A 19,538-nucleotide genomic window follows, 5' to 3' on the forward strand; every position below is an offset into this window, starting at 1 on the left:
CTCTATCTCTCTGGACATAGCAAGAAGGTGGCCATCTGCAAGCCAGAAAGAGAGACCTCACTAGAAAGCAACCCTGCTAGCACCTTGATCTTGGACTTGTGGCTTCCAGTACCATGAGAAAATAAATTTCTATTCTTTAAGCTGTCTGTGAGTTCTAGAATTACAGCCAATACCACTCAGTCTGTGGTATTTTGTTATGGCAGCCTGAACTAATATATCTGGTATCTCAAGAAGAACAGTGTTTAGCTGTTGGTGGTCAAGCAACCCCAAGCTCATCTGTGGAAGGGCACTTGAAACCTAAGGGCTCTCAAGGGTTTCTCTTCCTTTCTTTTGGTCTCTTCTAAGTATCGCCATCATCAGGAGAATATTCTAATTGGTTCTAAGGAGGACGAGTTAGGGATAGCAATGACCTGGAACCACTGGCTGTTTCTTGCATGCTTCTAAGCTGGACCAATTGGGGAAATTAGTCTATGCTAGTGGAAGGCTTGAATTCTACAAGTGACATAACTAGATTAGTTTTAAATATGAAGATAATGAAACTATAATATAATGGTCCTCAGGGACTTGTATTAATGAAAAGACCAGAAGAAATTGTCATCAACACATCAAACAGGTTCTTCTAAAAGGGGATGAAATAGTTATAAATATTCTGGTTCCATTCCTTGTAAGGTCTATGAAATTAATTTGCTTCACAGACCCTCTGTGCATAGATGCCACCAAGAAAATGTTGGTGCTTGAACCAGTGGGGTCAAATTCATGAGCTATTTCTCTACGTTGAGGTGGGGACACTTTGACTGAAGTATGGAAAATAGAGGGCTGTGTCCTAGATGGCTCCTGTAGGGCTGGTACACAGTCCTTCAGACACTTTCTGCTACATTTCCAGAACCTGGTCTTGGCTGTAGGTCTAGACCTCACAGGGACAGGAACAACAGGTTCACGAATGGGACAAATACACCCCATCTTGCCCCAGTTTTTAAGGTCAGAGTGTTCTGCTGTAGACTGTCACCTCAGATAAACCATGGAGTGGGGCTACTTAACCTACTCCATACAGGATCAGGCCCTGCCCCTGAATCTCTTTTTTAGGATGATGGGGACAAAATGGTAACAGATTGAGATGGGAAGGAAGGAAGAAGGTAGAAGTTGGAAAGGCACCCTCCATCATTGGAGTATGAACTTGGGGTGGGTCCAGGTGCCTCACAGGTGAAAGTTAATGTAGGTTAATATCCACTCCCCTCAAATCCACACTCATATTGTATCATTTCATCTTCCTTTTCTTCCTTGCCCTCCATTCCCTAGAATTCCAGAGCCTTTCCAAATAAAGTATGTGGGATTAGATAGCATTTTGCCATTTACTTCTTTTTTTTTTTTTTTAGACAGAGTTTTGCTCTTGTCACCCAAGCTGAAGTGCAGTGGTGTGATCTTGGCTCACTGCAACCTCTGCCTCCCAGGTTCAAGTAATTCTCCCACCTCAGCCTCCAGAGTAGCTGGGATTACAGGCCCCCACCACCACACGTGGCTAATTTTTGCATTTTTGTTAGAGATGGGGTTTCACCATGTTGGTCATACTGGTGTCAAACTTCTGACTCAGGTGATCCACACACTTTGGCCTCCCATAGTGCTGGGATTACAGGCATGAGCCGCCGTGCCCAGCCCGCCATTTACTCCTAACCAATGATCTTCCTGGATCTAAAAACATTACGCTTTTCTTGCAGGGTGGCGGCCTGACAGGTAGACAGAGATGGTGACTGGGTGTGGACTGACTGGAGGGGTGACAGGAAAGGGAAACCCTGCCCAAAGCCACCTGCCTCAGCCTTAGCCCAGTGCAGATCTGGGAACTTCCAGCACTAGTCATGCCTTCTGGTTAAGGTGTTGTTTCCCGAATCTCTGTGATTTATGTTGTGATGTCTGCCATATTCGATTCCGACTGACACTGTCAATCACTCATTTGTGTTTTTGAACTTGCTTTTAATTTTTCCTCACTAGCTCATCACTCCTATGGTCTGAAGGTTTGTGTCTCCCCCAAATTCATAGGTTGAAACCTAATCCCCAATGTCATGGTATTAATGGCCTTTGGGAGATGATTAGGTCATGAAGGTGAAGGCTCATGAATGGGGTTAGTGCCTCATAAGGGGCTGAAGAGACCAGAGTTCTTCCCTTCTGCCATGTAAGGACACAGCTGGAAGGTAATACCTATGAGCCAGAGAGTGAGCCCTCACCAGACACTGAATCTGCTGGCACCTTGATCTTGGACTTCCCAGCCTCTAGAACTGTGAGAAATAAATTTCTGTTGTTTACAAGCCACCAGTTTATGGTATTTGGTATAGTAGCCCCAATGGACCAAGGCTCCCAACTCTTGTGTTCACCAACAGATGATGATTCAGGTGGTTGATTCATTAATATTCTTCTTGGTGGGCCTGAGGACCTAGACTACAGTCACTTCTAGTCACATTTCCATCACAATCTTCAGCTTATGATTTCAAAATACCTATTTTAAGCCTGGAAACCAGGAGTTGGCAAACTCTTTTTTTTTTTTTTTTTGAGACAGGGTCTCGCTCTATCATCCAGGCTGGAATGCAGCAGTAGTGTGATCATGGCTCACCGTAGCCTTGATCTCCTAGGCTCATGCAATCCCCACACCACAGCCTCCCAAGTAGCTGGGACTAAAGACATGTGCCACTATGCCCAGCTAATCAATTAATCTTTTTCATTTTTTTTTTGTAGAGATAGGGTCCCGATATGTTGCCCAGGCTGGTCTTAAACTCCAGGGCTTAAGTGATCCTCCCACCTTGGCCTCCCAAAGTGCTGGGATGGTAGGCGTGAGCCACCGTGCCTGGTCTTGGCAAATTTTTTTTTTGAGACAGTTTTGCTCTATCGTCCAGGCTGGAGTGCAGTGGTGCCATCTCGGCTCACTGTAACCTCTGCCTCCCAGGCTCAAGCGATCTTCCCACCTCAGTCTCCAGAGTAGCTGGGACCACAGGTGCATGCCACCATGCCCAGCTAAGTTTTTATATTTTTAGTGGAAACGGGGTTTTGCTATGTTGCCCAGGCTGGTCTCAAACTACTGAGCCCAAATGATCTGCCTGCCTTGGCTTCCCAAAGTTCTGGGATTACAGGCATGAGCCACTGTGACTGGCATTGGCAAACTTTTTATATGTGGGGGTCAGACAGCAAATATTTTTAGGCTTACAGGCCAAGAAGCAAAATTGAAGCTATTACATAGGTACTTACAAAACAAGAAAGAAAACAAATTCCTGAACATTTTCAACTGATAAAATTAAAAACATAATAATAACAATTAAGCATACTTTAACACAGGTCTACTATGAGAAGACTGGAATTCATTTTTTGGGAGAGAATAATAACATTTTCTTTACTGGGGTTCAAAGGTAATGTTTTCTACCATCAAACTAATTACAAATGTTCATCGGTAAGAAAACCATTATTAGCTCATGGGTTGTAAAAAATATGCAGTGACCAGGCTGGATTTGGCTCACAGGTGTTAGTTTGCCAACTCTTGCCATGATAGACTTAATAAGGGAAAAATGGGTCTGACTGTCAAACTCCAGAACTGACGTTTCAATGTTGAGCTGAAAAAAGTACTGATGTCAAAACCTATAGAATGTTCAACACCAAGAGTGAACCCTAAAGTAAACTATGGACTGTGGCTGATAATGATGTGTCATTATAGGTACATCAGTTCTAACAAACGCACCACTCTGGTGTGGGATGCTGATAGGAGGAGAGACTGTGCGTGTGTAGGGACAGGAGGATGTGGGAACTCTCTGTACTTTCTGCTCATTTTGCTGTCAACCTAAAATTGCTTTAAAACGTAAAGCCTATTTTAAAATGTCCTGGAGGACATAACAGATATTTCAATAGCTAGCAAACCAGTGATCTGTATCATCTACTAAGCATTGCTCTGAGTAATTACGGAGAAGGCTCAGTTAGTGAAGGTCTGAGAGATTTGTGGCCAGGCCTGAAGGTTCTTCCTACAGGGCAACTCACATCAGTCTTGTCTTGATCAATATCCACGAAACCAAGGGTTTGACATCCCAGTTTTCTTTCCTTCCAAGAACCCATTAAACTGAATACACAACTATTGTAATACAAAATATCTGTCCATGTGCCTCCTAAAATTATCTCATAGTATGTGACTATGCCATGAGATAATGTGAGGTTAGGGCAGTATTTGTGAAATCTGACTGCACATTAGAGTCAATTGGAGAGACTTAAAGAAAAAAGCAACACATGGGCCCAATTCTAGATCAATTCCATCAGAATCTCTGGAGATGGGTCTTGGTTATTGTATTAGTACACTGCAAACCTCTCTAGGTGATTTTGAGGAGCCTCCAGGATTGGGAACCACTGGGTCATAGGTTGTCTACAGAAGCTTCTATTAAGTATACACCGTAGCTATTGGGAAGGGCAGCTCATTGAGCAATATCCAGGGATTGATATCCTTCAGCACAAATAATGGGGTGAATCTTGGGTAATGGGGCTCTGAGGGAGTGTATACACGGAAAGAAGTCACAGAAAGGATGAAAAATGGTGCACAGGAAGACCAGGCAATGTGACTTAATGGGTGGGAGGGGTCCCAGACAGCCAGGATGCAGCTGGTTTTATGAGAAATGAATGGACATAGAAGGGAGACTACCTCCCCACAATGAAGAGCTCACTTTGTAACTAGGTCAAGCTCCCCAGGAGCCTTAGTCTTCCCTGACCCCCGACCCCCTTATCCCCTTGCTCACCTCACATTGGCCAGGGGTCCAGCACTCTCAAAGTTGTCTCTGAGGTCAGGCCCATCGCCTGATGATTTTTGGGAGTCAGAGTAGGAGGAGACGCTGTTGAATCGGACCTTGTAGCTCCTGCCAAAACCAAAGAGAACCTGTGAGCTCTGGCCTGGAGCTCCCTCCTGAGGTCAACGTCCTTGATGGATCTTCAAGTGACCAGTCCTGATTCTAGGGCCTTCTCTTGTATGTTGAGTCAAACCATAAAACTCCCATGGCTTCTTCTATAATCTACTAACTTACCCATGTCCACCACAGTGGTAACTGTTCATCTGCATTTGGTCTTACTAGTACTGAAAATGTTTCTGGCCATGCTTAACTCAGGAAACCTGAGACCCATAAAGTTAAAATGATTTAATCAGTAAGAAGTCAGGAACAGAACTAACTACTCCCCTAAACCATGAGACCATGCTTTCTTGTTTCTCAAAAAAAAAAAAAAAAAAATTTTTTTTTGAGACAGAGTTTCACTCTTATCGCCTGGGCTGGAGTGCAATGGCACGGCCTCGTCTCACTGCAACCTCTGCCTCCCGGGTTCAAGTGATTCTCCCGCTTCAGCCTCCCAAGTAGCTGAGATTACAGGCATGTGCCAACACGCCCAGCTAATTTCGCATTTTTAGTAGAGACAGGGTTTTACCACATTGGCCAGGCTGGTCTCGAACTCCTGACCTTAGGTGATCCACCTGCCTCGGCCTCCCAAAGTGCTGGGATTACAGGCGTGAGACACCGCACTGGGCTGTTTCTCAAATTTTAATGTGCACAAGAATCATCCTGGGATTTCCTTAAAATGCAGATTCTGATTAAGTAGTTCTGGGACCTGGCTTGGGGTTCTGCGTTTCTAACAGGCTCCCAGGAGATGCCAGTGTCTCCAGACTTCCCTTTAAGTAGCTAGAAACTAGACCATGCTGTCCAAGATGGCAGCCATTGGCTAAGTGTGGCTACCTAAAGTTAAATTAATTTGAGTTAAATACAAGTCAATGTGGTTGGTACACTGCAAACCTCCCTAGGTGATTCTGATGTGCACTCAGCTTTGAGAACCGCTGGGTCATAGCAGGGTGTCACTTGCACCAGCCACATTTCGGGGCTCCAGAGCCATGTGTGGTTAGTGGCTGCTATAGTGGACAGCACAGATATAGAACATTTACATCTCTCTAGAAAGTTCTTCTGGACAGTGCTGGAGTATCCCATTCAATACTGTCCTTCCATAAAGTTATGGTCCTTAGACATTTCAGGACTCTGTCAAGTTTCATATTTCAAGTAAATATGAACAATGTTCAGCACTGACACCTGGCGTGGAAAGAGATTGCATTTTTTAAATTAAATTATTTTGAAGGTGAAGGAAGATTTCATCAGGACTCAAATCTCAGCATGAGAGGCTCAGGAACCTTGAGATTAAAAAAAAATCCAATTCCTCAGTTTTCCTCTAAAAGTGGTAAGTTGTGCTCTCAGGCAAGGCAAAACAAAGCAAACAGAAACAAATAAAAAATCTGAGACCAAACAAACAAGCAACCAAAACTCCAAAACAAAACCCAAAACTCAAGAAGCAAACCCAACACACAAATCTAATTACAAAAAAATTAAAAAGAAATGAGAAAATGAAAAAAAGAGAGAAAAAGAAGAAAAGAAAAGAAATTGTGCATTCTGGCAGCAGGGTTTCTTAGCTGGATGTTCTTTAAAGTTTTCGCTCCAGCATCAGGAAAGTTCTAAATATATGTAAGTGTATTTTCTGCCCTAAAATAGTCTCACATTGAGTCATGCAATATATCAGGGGGTGGCTGTGTCGTTAGTGTGGGAGGAATGGTTGATGGTTGTGGGTAAAAATAACAGCACGTGCATTTGTATGAGGTTGGAGGTTTTTTCAAATGCTTTCCTTTTTGTTATTACCCTTTGACCCTGCCAATAGGCCACAGAAGTGGGTGGGGCAGAGCTAATTTCTCCCCATTTGGCAGATGAGAAAGACCAAGGCCCACAGGGGTTAAGTGACGTGCTCAAGGTCACTTAGTGAGTTAGTGACACAGCCCAGGTTAGAACTCGGGTCTCCTTGAGACCTAGATGTGTGGCCTGGGATGTTCAGGCATTGGGCGTGCATGCATACACTCGCACACACCTGCGTGTACACACATGCACACTACCTGCGCTGGCTGTCACGGGCTGCAGCCAGACCGTGGACTTCTGTGTCACCACTGGGGAGGGGAGGCCCTTTACGGGGAAAGAAACGCAAGGGTTCCGGGTACCTAGAGGGGAGAATCGATGGTGCCCTATCTCTCCCTGAAGGAGGGGTGAGAGGGAACCTGCTGGGAGGCCATCTAGGATGGGGTGGGAAGGAGAGGGGTAGGGAGAATGAGGACTATGATGCTGGAGTTGGGCGTAGAACCAGGGCTGACCACAAAGGACTCAGCAACGGTCAGTCTCCTGGGTATCAAACTTATGTGAATATGGCAGCACGTTCTCTGCACAAAGAAAATCAGAAGGCATTTTCCGTTTTTCTTTTTTTTTTTTTGAGATGGAGTCTCACTCTGTCACCCAACCTGGAGTGCAGTAGTGCAATCTCGGCTCACTGCAACATCCGCCTCCCAGGCTCAAGTGATTCTCCTGCCTCAGCCTCCTGAGTAGCTGGGATTACAGGCACACACCACCATGCTCAGCTGATTTTTATGTTTTTAGTAGAGATGGGTTTCACCATGTTTGCCGGGCTGGTCTCGAACTTCTGACCTCAGGTGATCCTCTCGCCTCAGCCTCCCAAAATGCTGGGATTAGAGGCATGAGCCACTGTGCCTGGCCCCAGAAGGAATTTTCTGCTTAACACAGCCAATAAACACCAGCCAGCTAGAGCATTTGATGTTCACCTTAAGACACAGGGATCTGCTTGCTCCATGCTGGAGCAAATACTGAGTTGGCCTCATGAAAGGCAGCTCAGTGTGCACACACTGTGTGTCCTATACCTTATGGGGGATGCAAGGGCTTTTCAAGGGTAATTAACAAAAAATTTTTTTGGCAGGCTGTGGTGGCTCACGCCTGTAATCCCTGCACTTTGGGAGGCTGAGGCAGGCAGATCACCTGAGGTCAGGAGTTTGAGACCAGCCTGGCCAACATGGTGAAAGCCTGTCTCTACTAAAAGTACGAAAATTAGCCAGGCATGGTGGCGTGTGCCTGTAATCCCAGCTACTCAGGAGGCTGAGGCTGCAGAGTTGCTTGAACCCAAGAGGCGGAGGTTGCAGTGAGCCGAGATCGTGCCATTGTACTCCAGCCTTGGTGAGTTTTTGAAACTTCATCTCAAAAAATTTTTTTTTATTTTTATTTTTTAGAGACAGGGTCTTGCTCTGTTGTCTAGGCTGGGGTGCCGTGGTACAATTATGGCTCACCGTAGCCTCAACCCCCTAAGCTCAATTGATCCTCCTGCCTCAGCCTCTGGAGTAGCTGGGACTTCAGGTGCACGCTACCACGCCCAGCTAATTTTTAATTTTTTTGTAGAGATGGGATCTTGCTATATTGCCCAGGCTGGTTTGAATTCCTGGCCTCAAGCCTCAAGCAATCCTCCTGCCTCAGCCTCCCAAAGCACTGGGATTATGGGCATGAGCCACCGTGCCCAGCCATCAATGGTAAGTTTGATTAGATGCTTTTTTACTTTACCAAATACCTTTAGAACTCAATCCCACATTAGATGCAGCTCCATTACAAACATATTTTTGACTACAGGCATGTTTTGTCTTACAAGGTATCTTATCTTTCGAACTCAACTTCTAGATTAGCTGCAACTTCACTGTGAGCATCAGACAGGAAGCTTCCAGGGAAAGAAGCTCCATTCTTTGATTTTAACTTTTTTTTTTTTTTTTTTTGACAGATCTGGCTGTTCAGGCTGGCCTTGAATTCCTGGGGTCAGCCTCCAGAGTAGCTGAGACTACAGGTGTGTGCTACCATGCCTGACTGCCTTGCACTGATTTTGAATGTAGGTTCCCAAAGAGGGAAAAAGAATAAGAACAATATTTACACAGTGCTTTTTTTTTGAGATGGAGTTTTGCTCTTGTTGCCCAGGCTGGAGTGCAATGGTGCGATCTTGGCTCACTGCAACCTCTGCCTCCCAGATTCAAGTGATTCTCCTGCCTCAGCCTCCTGAGTAGCTGGGATTATATGCATGCACCACCATGCCCGCCTAATTTTTGTATTATTAGTAGAGACAGGGTTTCACCATGTTGGCCAGGCTGGTCTCGAACTCCTGACCTCGTGATCTGCCTGCCTCGGCCTCCCAAAGTGCTGGGATTACAGGCGTGAGCCACCACGCCCAGCACACAGGGCTTTTACATCTAGTTTGTGATTTGATTCTTACTAATTAGAAAGTCAAGGCAGGTGCTATAATCTCTATTTGATAGAAAAGGAAACTGAGGCATAAGGCTGTGAAGTGACTCAGATACCAAAATATTGGCCCCAGTAGACTGCAGACACCTCACAACTAAGACCCATCACAAATGGACTTCAGAGTACAGCCACCATCCAGAACTCAAGTGTGAACCCCAGGTGCCAAAAGTCAATGTCCAGTTACCCTCAGGGGGTGGCAGGTGACGTCGGAGGGGTCGTTCACTTACTTCCTTTCTTCCTGCACAGAGTTGGGGTGCCTCATTTCCATCAAAGCACAGCCGAATTTCTGGAGGCCAAAACATATGGGTGAAATTAGCACATCTTAGTACATGGGAAATCAGGTGGGGCACTGAGGGTCTGGGGTCCTGGCTGTCAAAGAGGAGACTGATGCCCGGAGGCCAGGTTGTCAGGAGTGGTCAGGGGCTCAGGCTGGACAGTAATGCCTGGGTTACAGACGAAGTGGATACACCTGCTATTTAAATGACTACAGGTGTAGACTCCCTACCCCCAGCACACAACTTCCCTTTGGAGCCTTCCTTCTATAAAAATATTGTACCCACGTCCCTCATCTACATCAGGTGACACCAAGCTCATGATAGGAGCAGCCATTGCAAACAAATAGCTCACTTAGGTGACAATATTTTCACCAGGGACTTGCTAACTAGCGGACACCAGTAGACTGAGTACTTGGAATTGTCCAACCTTTGTATAACGTGGATCCAAATGGAAATTACTGGCTTTGAGGCTCTGGGAGGGTTTGCTACTGAATAGCAGGTGTAGGAAGAGTCTCAACTGTGCCCCCCACTTCTTCCCGATGATGGAACCACACTCTTGAACAGGTAAAAGCTCATCTCACCTCCCCATTCTCAGGGGGATCTCCGTTGCCAAAGGTGCTGGTAACCACGAGGACCAGAGTTTCATGTTCCAGGTGCACGATGTCATATTCTTCCATGGACATCACCTAGGTGGGTGGGGCACAGGTATAGGATGGGGAGAGGAAGAAGGGGATGAGGAGAGAAAAGAGGTGGTAGAGACAAAAAGTGATGGGGGAAGGGGAAGAGGAGAGAAAGGAAAAATTCAAGTCATTTTGAGTCATCTCCTTTGGAAGGAGAACCAAAAGATCTGGGGTGTTAGTATTTCGGTGGACTCAAGTGGGTAGAACCAAACGCTTTTTGGTAGCGTGGGACCTTGCTATGGTCACTGTGGCCTGAAGGGTTGTGGAGCATCTGGAGCAATGGTTCAAGAGATTGGCAGACACTAGAAACAGAGCTTGATGGAATCCCGTGGGATTCTTACAGTCAACTGGTCTTGGATTCTTCTTGACCCCAGTTAGGCTGGGAATGATCTGGCTAGAGCTGACTAAGTCTTCTCAACCTCCTCTCTAATCCTCCCCCCAGCAGTGTGCAGCACCTGGCCAAACAAGTCTGAGATATCTGCCTTCTGGAAAGATGATTGCCCTGTGTCTCATCATCGTCTGAGCAACATTTCTCAAAATAGGTTCTAGAAAATCCCAGTCTCCTGAGATGCTCCATGAAAACAAGTGATCCACGATCAAACATGTTTGGGAAACGTCTATATTCTATCCTTGCCTCTTTTGGAGATTAGAACACATGCTTATAGATTACAGGCTCTGGGAAGTCCTGCCACAGCAATGAAAACCATTGAGCTGGCCGGGTGCGGTGGCTCACGCCTGTAATCCCAGCACTTTGGGAGGCCGAGGCGGGCGGATCATGAGGTCAGGAGATCGAGACCTTCCTGGCTAACACAGTGAAACCCCGTCTCTACTAAAAATACAAAAAGTTAGCCGGGCGTGGTGGCAGGTGCCTGTAGTCCCAGCTACTCGGGAGGCTGAGGCAGGAGAATGGCGTGAACCCGGGAGGTGGAGCTTGCAGTGAACCGAGATCGCGCCACTGCACTCCAGACTGGGCGACAGAGTGAGACTCCTTCTCAAAAAACAAACAAACAAACAAAATCATTGAGCTGTACTTCAGGCAAAGCTTCCCAAAATGACCTCAGAATGGTTTCTTTTCTTATAAACCTCTAACATTTTGCACTAAAGAGGGGAATTTCATTTTGTGACTCCTGGACCCATGGGGAGAGGGATATCACAGTCCCCTGAAATTTATGCATATGTGTATGTGAGCTGATAGGCATCGTCAGATGTGCTTTCATCCTTTGCTGAAGGCTTCTTCTCTGTTGACCCTCTCTCCTCTTCCTGCCTTAATTTACCATGAGAAGCTGGCGGAGCTAGGGCTACCCCCTACCTACCTTGGCATCAAAGGCGTGTTTGAAGATCTCACACAAGGTCTTGGCATAAGCTTGCGATTTGCCTGTCTCCGTGGCATAGAGGATGGTCGCTTTGACCCTCTTGGCCATAGCCTGCCCCATCAGCTTGGCCGAGAACTTGACAGCTCTGGAGGGAAAAGGATGGAGATGAAAAATGGGAAACAGAAAAGGGGAGAGAAGATGCTGGATTGGGACTTTCGTGCAAGAACCAGGATCCATGAAATATAACAGAAGAGAACTCTCTTGATCTTTGATGGCTTCAGGGGTTTCCTCAGAGGCATTTGAAGCCCTTGTGTTTAAGCACCGTATTATTAAAGTATTATTAAATCCTTTTATTTTTTTAACTTCTCTAGAGATAATACTGGACATTAAATCCTTTATTAAATCCCATCAGAGGCCGGGCATGGTAGCTTATGGGTCTGTAATCTCAGCACTTTGGGAGGCCGAGGCGGGTGGATTGCCTGAGCTCAGGAATTTGCCACCAGCCTGGGCAACAAGGTGAAACTCCGTCTCCGCTAAAATACAAAAAAATTAGCCGGGCATGGCAGTGTGCGCCTGTAGTACCAGCTACTTGGGAGGCTAAGGCAAGAGAATTGTTTGAACCCGGGAGGCGGAGGTTGCAGTGAGCTGGGCACCACTGCACTCCAGCCTGGGTGACAGAGTGAGACTCTGTCTCAAAAAAAACAAATCCCACCAGAGCAATTAGTCATGAGTTAAAAGGAGTAGTTAGTTTTGTTAGCTTGCTACTTGATTGATCCCAGGCTTAAGAACCTTGGTTTGCCAAGCTTTGCCTCAAAATATGATTGTTCATCCATTTCCTCTCTCTTTCATTCATCAAACATTTATTAAGTGCCTAACCATGTGTCAGTATTGTTATAGGAACTGGAGACCATAGAGAACATAGCTATGGCATGCAGCTGTCATGGGGCTCATATTCTAATGTGTGTGTGTATGCACATGTGTGAATGAGAGAAAGAGAGAGAGAAATGAATCACGAATAAGTCACCAGGCACTGAGTTTGATGGGATTTTAGAGGTTTATTGGTCCACAAGGGAAGGATCAGGTCTGATTTATTCAGCAATGCATGTCAAGGGTCTTGCACAGAGCCTGATACCCAATAGGCACTAAATAAATACCTATCAAAAGAAGTTATGGGATGGGCATAGTGGCTCATGCCTGTGATCCTGGCACTTTGGGAGGCTGAGGCGGGAGGACCACTTGAGGCCAAGGGTTTGAAATGAGCTTGGTCAACAGAGCGAGACTTTGTCTTTACAAAAAAGAAATAAAAGAAGTTATGAATTTGAAAAGATGCTGCCACTGAGACCCTGGGGAGTCTAAACATCAAATCCAGCCTCTTTCTAGCTAAACAGAGAAGCCCAAACCAGTGTCTCTTCCTTCTGCTCTACTGGGCAGGGCGAGTTCCAGGGGCACGAAGCAGACAGGCCAGAGGCTCAGAAATACCCTGGCTCGACCCCTTAACAAGCCTCCCTGTTGTAACTAGAAATCTCAGTGCAGACAAATCGATAACTTTCCCCCATCTGGGATTATCGGCATTAAGTTCATTATTTTTTAGAATCAGGGAAACCGCCCATGCTGCAGGAAGACTTAGCTTAGGGGAAGAAACAGAAAGGAATAAAAGGTACCTGGAGGGTTCCCTTTGAATAATTTGAGCCTAAAGATGCATCTATAATTAATTCCCATTGTTACTACCCAAAACTTAATAGTGCAATTAATGTTTTAGATTTCTCCCTCCCCTTTCCCCCCAGAGACAGTGGAGCTGAACTGAAGCCAACAATTGCCCTCCCTGAGAATATCTGAGATATGCTTGTTAGGGAAATGGTGGCTGCTGATGTGTTCTTGCTTGGCTGGGGGATGGGATTAGGGTGGAAGGAGAGACAGGGAGGGGAGGGAGGGAGGGAGAGAGAGAGAGAGAGAGAGAGGAGAGGGAGGGAGGGAGGGAGAGAGGGAGGGGGAGGGGGAGAGAGAGAGAGAGAGGAGGGAGAGAGAGAGAGAGAGGAGGGAGAGAGAGAGAGAGATTGATTGATTGATTGATTCTATGGGCTCTATTAATGGAGCCAGGACCTAGGTTTGGGTCCCTGCAAAACCCACCAGTGTCTTGCCTCTGGGGCCCATGGCTTAGATGACACCTGTTGTACAACTAGTTATCATACATAGAGAATCCTGGACCTGAGGGAGCTAAGGAAAGACAGTAGTGTCTTCTGACAAAAAGTTAGCTCCAAACAGTGGTCTTTGGTAAGTGGATCAGTGGGGTTCTCTTTTTTTTGGGCAGAAGGCTGACATCCCCATTAAATCAACTTAGTTAACCCCACCCTACTTGTCAGCTGGTCCCCTGGCTGGTCAGGCATTCTTCAGGAAAATCACTCCTCAGTAGTCTCAGGCCATAACCCCTTCCTTTCCCTCTTTGTTTGAACTTTGTTAATCTCATTCTTTAGCTCAATTGTCACCTCCTCTGGGAAGCCCTCCCTGACCTCCCAAACTCCGTGAACCATTATTATTTCCAGGAACCATTCCTCAATGGTACCTTCCACAGCTGCCATGTTTGCTGTATTTGTTGATTCTTTGACAAAGGAATGGCTGTGAGCTTCATGACAGCAGGGACAGCATTTGTCTAGCTTGCCATGATCCCCTTGAAGCCTCACACGGTGCCTGGCACAGAATCTGAATAGCTAGGACTACAGGCGTGTGCCGCGACACCCAGCTAATGAATGAATGAATGAGTAAATGAATGAATGAGTAAAATTAGGGGTCAGCCCTGAACGAGGGTGCTCTCCAGGCAGTAGTGTGCTGGAGCCAACTAACTCCAGCTCCTCCCTACTCTGGGTTCAGTGACTTCCTAGGCCAGGTGCAGTGGCTCACGCCTGTAATTCTAGCACTTTGGGAGGCTGAGGCAGGAGGATCACTTGAGGCCAGGTGTTCGAGACTAGCCTGGGCAACAAAGTGAGACCCCTGCAGCCTGGGGAACAGACTCTATCTCAAAAAAGAAAGAAAGAAAAAAAAGAAATTGGTCATAGTGGGAATGTTTACATCATGGAAACTGGCAAACATGAAAATCAAGGTATTACTATTACTATTACTGTTATTATTATGATTATTCTTAGGAGGGCTGGTTCACCAACACACCATTGTCCCCAGGACAAGAATTTAGGAAACCGGGGTGAGGAAAGTGAGGCTGAGAAGGAGAAGAGTTGGAACGCCATTCACAGCTCAGACTCAGAGGCAAAGAAGGGCACAGGCAGCCGAAGAAGATGAAGAAATCATTCTACAGAGAGGTCAGAGGGCACAGGAGTCTGCCCAGCCTCCTTCTCTGGGCTCTCTGGGTTTGTGGGCACATCCACCCCACCTGCCCACTGCAGGAAACTTACTCTGCTAGCTTCTTGAAGCCAATGGCTCGCCGCTTTGTGGGGGTCCCGTTGGTGCCTTTCCAGACATGGGTGTTCCAGGGATCAGGCTGGGAAGAGAAGGAGAGGGCTATGGTCACTCACTGCAGTGAGGGCATCTGGCTCCTGTTGGGGATGCTCAGGGCCACCTGGGGCTTGTGACTGCCTGACCCTCGGCCTCTGAAGGGAAGAATTCTGCCCAGTGGTGACCACCATGGGGGAAGGGATGCAGGTGGGTGGGGGGGTCCTTGCCGGGGGGGGGTCCGGCCTTGGCAGTGTCCTGCTAGCTCTTTCCCCTTGGCCCCCAGTCCCTCTCAAACTCTGTCCTTGTGACCCCTGACTACTCACTCTCATTTTATCCCTCTTTCTCTCTCTTAAGAGACGGGGGTCTCACTCTGTTGCCCAGGTGGGAGTGCAGTGGTGTGATCATAGCTCACTGCAGCCTTGACCTCCCTAGCTCAAGGGATCCTCCTATCTCAGCCTCCCAAATAGCTGGGACTACAGGTGTGTGCCACCACACTTGGCTAATTTTCTTATTTATTTTCTTTCTTTCTCTTTCTTTCTTTTCTTTCTTTCTTTCTTTCTTTCTTTCTTTCTTTCTTTTTCTTTCTTTCTCTTTCCTTTTTTTCTTTTCCTTTTCTTTCTCTTTCTCTTTCTTTCTTTTTCTTTCTCTCTCTTCTCTCTTCCTTCCTTCCTTTCCTTCCTTCCTCCCTCCTTTCTTCCTTCCTTTCTTCCTTTCCTTCCTTCTTTTCCTTCCTTCCCTCCCTCCCTCCCCTTCTCTCCCTCTCCCCACTCTCCCTCTCTCCCTCTCCCCTCTCTCCCTCTCCCCTTCCCCCCTCTCTCCCTCTCCCCCCTTCGTCCTCTCCATCTCCCCCTCTCCCTCTCCCTTTCCCTCTCTCTCTTTCTCTCTTTCTTTCTGTCCCACTCTGTTGCCCAGGCTGGAGTTCAGTGGCTTGATCTTGGCTCACTGCAACCTCCATCTCCTGGGTTCAAGCGATTCTCTCATCTTGGCCTCTTGAGTAGCTGGCATACGCCAGGTTAACTTTTTGTATTTTTAGTAGAGATGGGGTTTCGCCATGTTGACCAGGCTGGTCTCGAACTCCTGACTCAGGTGATCCACCTGCCTTGGCCTCCCAAAGTGCTAGGATCACAGGTATGACCCACCATGCTCAGCCTGCTAATTTAAAAAAAAAATTTTAGAGATGGGGTCTCACTATATTCCCCAGGGTGGTCTCAAACTCCTGGCCTCAGGCCACCCTCCCGCCTCAACCTCCCAAATCACTGGGATTATAGGCATAAGCCATCATGTCGGCCTCATATAGTCTCTCTTGTTCTTTCAGCTAGACCTGCGCTGTGCAGTATGGTATAGCCACCAGCCACATGTGGCTATTGAGTGTTCAGAGCGCTAGCCTGGGTTGAAATGAGCCTAAATGTGACACACACACCAGATACAGGACACTTAATATGAAAAGAGGCAGGGACAGGGAAGGACCTGGTATTCGAAGGAGGGGGTGAGCCGGTAGTTGAGCATCTCCTGGTGGAATACAGGGGTGATGCTGCCGGACATGGGGGGCACGATCCACACCCAGTCGGCAGGGCAGCCCCCCCGGCAGCGGTACTCATTCTCCATGTGCTTAATGAAGGACTCGGTGGCGGAGTGATGGTCAACAATGGTCACTTTGTCACTCTGTGGGAGGAGAGGGGACAGGGGTCAGGAGGTATGAGAAGCTGGGGTATTTTGGGACTCCCTCCCCCAAAGAGCAGCATTTCCCAAAGGGTGGTTCCTGAGATGGTTTAGAGCAGCGTGAAGTGAGATGGTGATTCTCTTTGCATTTCTTGTCCAGTCCTTCTACTTAGACTAAGGAGAAAGTCTTTGTTGGGTGCCATTGTGTCTTTAACACCTTTCTTGCTGATCTTGCCAATCTTCCTCTATCCCATCCCACCCCTACCTTCTTTCTTTCTTTCTTTTTTTTTCAGAGTCTTGTTCAGTTGCCCAGGCTGGAGTGCAGTGGCTTGATCTCGGCTCACTGTAAGCTCCGCCTCCCAGGTTCACGCCATTCTCCTGCCTCAGCCTCCCGAGTAACTGGGACTACAGGCGCCCGCCACCATGCCCGGCTATTTTTTTTTTGTATTTTTAGTAGAGACGGGGTTTCACCGTGTTAGCCAGATGGTCTTCATCTCCTGACCTGGTGATCCACCCGCCTCAGCCTCCCAAAGTGCTGGGATTACAGGTGTGAGCCACTGTACCCGGCCTTTTTCTTTCTTTTTATATTTTTTAATTTTTATAGGTTTTTGGGGAACAGGTGGTGTTTGGTGACATGAGTAAGTTCTTTAGTGGTGATTTGTGAGATTTTGGTGCACTCATCACCTGAGCAGTATACACTGAACCCAATTTGTAGTCATTTATCCCTCACCCCTTCCTACCCTTTCCCCCTTAGTCCCCAAAGTCCACTGTGTCATTCTTATGCCTTTGCGTCCTCATAGCTTAGCTCCCACTTATGAGTGAGAACATATGATGTTTGGTTTTTCATTCCTGAGTTACTTCACTTAGAATAATAGTCTCCATTCCCATCCAGGTTGCTGCGAATGCCATGAATTCGGTCGGTTCTACATTTTTAGCAATTGCGAATTGTGCTGTTGTAAACATGTGTGTGCAAGTATCTTTTTTGTATAATGACTTCTTTTAGGTTTTTTTTTCTTTTTTTTTTTTGAGATAGGGTCTCACTCTGTCGCCCAGACTGGAGTGCAGTGGCGCAATCTTGGCTCACCGCAACCTCTATCTTCCAGGCTCAAGTGATTCTCCTGCCTCAGCCTCCTGAGTAGCTGGGATTACAGGCACATGCCACTACTGCCAGGCTAATTTTTGTATTTTTAGTAGAGATGGGCTTCACTATGTTGGCCAGGCTGCTCTTGAACTCCTGACCTCAAATGATCTACCCTCCTCGACCTCCAAAAGTGCTGGGATTACAGGTGTGAGCCATGGCGCCTGGCTAGTTTTCACTATTCATCTCAATTACATCCCTGTTGTCTCTGGCTTGACAGACTTCGTACCAGTCCATCAGGCCACATGCCACACTCCTGAAACCTCATTCTCCATGGTTAAGACAGAAGGGAGGTGGCCTCCTTCCCTCTTGCCCTGTCTCAACTTGTCCCTTCCCTTTGACATTCCTCAGTGCACCCACTCCATCCACATCTGACATGGGGACCTATGGCTTCTATTCCTATCCATCCATGGCTTGATTTAACACATTCATTCTGCTGGCTGTGTGTGCCTCTCACGTGCATCTATGGCGGTCTAGCTGCCTAGACTGGAAGCTCCCAGAGGACAGTGATGGTCCCTATTATAGAGAGCAACTTCTAGTTTCTCAATCTCCTGGTTGGCCCAGGAGAATCCTAATTGATGCCCATTGTCCTGGCATAGTTATTACTAGTGTCCCCCCTCTGGCTCTCAAAAGTGTTGTGGTGGCCAGGCAAGATTCACGCCTGTAATCCCAGCACTTTGGGAGGCTGAAGCAGGTGAATCACCTGAAGTCAGGAGTTCAAGACCAGCCTGGCCAACATGGTGAAACCCCATCTCTACTAAAAATACAAAAATTAGCTGGGCGTGGTGGAAACCCCATCTCTACTAAAAATACAAAAATTAGCTGGGCGTGGTGGTGGGCACCTGTAATCCCAGCTACTCAGGAGGCTGGGGCAGGAGAATTGCTTGGACCTGGGAGGTGGAGGTTGCAGTGAGTCAAGATTGTGCCACTGCACTCTAGTCTGGGCGACAAGAGTGAAACTCCATCTCAAAAAAAAAAAAAAAAAAAGTGTTGTGGCTTAGTTGATACATTTTCCAGCCATCCTGCTATAATGCCATTTAGCACAGCCTCATGCATTTAGAAGCCTATATGTTTCTGATGATGTTGAAGAGTATTTGTCTCTGTTATGTGATAGTCTGAGGCCCTAAGAGATGACAAGACAGAGAGGATGCCTCTTGTTTGAATTCTAAAGAACTCTAAGCAACAAGACAGAACACTCCCCTACCCCTGCCACCATCTGTTCATCTCTTCATCAAATGGTCCCCACCCAAGATCCACACTGGAGAGGAGGGCATGCAGGATGGAAGCTAGACCATACTCATGCACACTATCCCCCCAAAGGTGGTGTCTGGCAGTGAGGCCTCTTGATCCTCTGCCTCAAGGCTCTGAAAGGTTTGAACTCCCATTTGAAGCCTGACCCTCGTGGCGCGGGCCCTGGTGTTACCTGGAAGCTGTAGAGAACCGCGATATTGATCTCCACCAGCGCCTGGTCCTTCCACAGGGAGGAAGTCTTCCTCATGTCTAAGTTCATCTTCTTGGCCACTTCCTGAAAGAGGAAGGAAACACAGATATACAGGCTGGGATATCTGTGGATTTCAGATTGAAGAGGGACAGGTCTAGTGGCATGAAATAATTTTTTCTTTTTTTTTTTTAAATGGAGTCTCACTTTGTCGCACAGGCTGGAGTGCAGTGGCGTGATCTTGGCTCACTGCAACCTCTGCCTCCTGCGTTCAGGCGATTCTCCTGCTTCGGCCTCCTGAGTAGCTGGGATTACAGGCATCTGCCGCTACGCCTGGCGAAGTTTTTGTATTTTTAGTAGAGATGGGGTTTTTGCCATGTTGGCCAGGCTGGTCGCAAACTCCTGGCCTCAAGTGATCCGCCCGCTTTGGCCTCCCAAAGTGCTGGGATTACAGGCG

The 19,538-nt window shown here is 47.1% G+C and overlaps 1 protein-coding gene across 2 annotated transcripts in view; it reads right to left on the reverse strand.

The window, feature by feature from the left end:
* NOS1 (nitric oxide synthase 1) overlaps window positions 1–19,538 on the reverse strand; it is a 152,471-nt gene that overhangs the window by 41,160 nt on the left and 91,773 nt on the right. The window contains exons 11-18 of one of the 2 annotated variants that reach the window (XM_030821471.1): window positions 19,067–19,168; window positions 16,314–16,508; window positions 14,807–14,892; window positions 11,406–11,550; window positions 9,994–10,098; window positions 9,365–9,423; window positions 6,917–7,018; window positions 4,749–4,865 (exon numbers count right to left, since the gene is read on the reverse strand). In XM_030821471.1, coding sequence (XP_030677331.1) covers window positions 4,749–4,865; window positions 6,917–7,018; window positions 9,365–9,423; window positions 9,994–10,098; window positions 11,406–11,550; window positions 14,807–14,892; window positions 16,314–16,508; window positions 19,067–19,168 — 911 coding nt within the window. The remainder of the gene's footprint in view (window positions 1–4,748; window positions 4,866–6,916; window positions 7,019–9,364; window positions 9,424–9,993; window positions 10,099–11,405; window positions 11,551–14,806; window positions 14,893–16,313; window positions 16,509–19,066; window positions 19,169–19,538) is intronic. The other variant, XM_030821472.1, reaches the window with a different exon arrangement.

Source organism: Nomascus leucogenys, chromosome 10 (assembly GCF_006542625.1).
Source record: "Nomascus leucogenys isolate Asia chromosome 10, Asia_NLE_v1, whole genome shotgun sequence".
In the NCBI taxonomy this organism is placed as follows: domain Eukaryota; kingdom Metazoa; phylum Chordata; class Mammalia; order Primates; family Hylobatidae; genus Nomascus; species Nomascus leucogenys.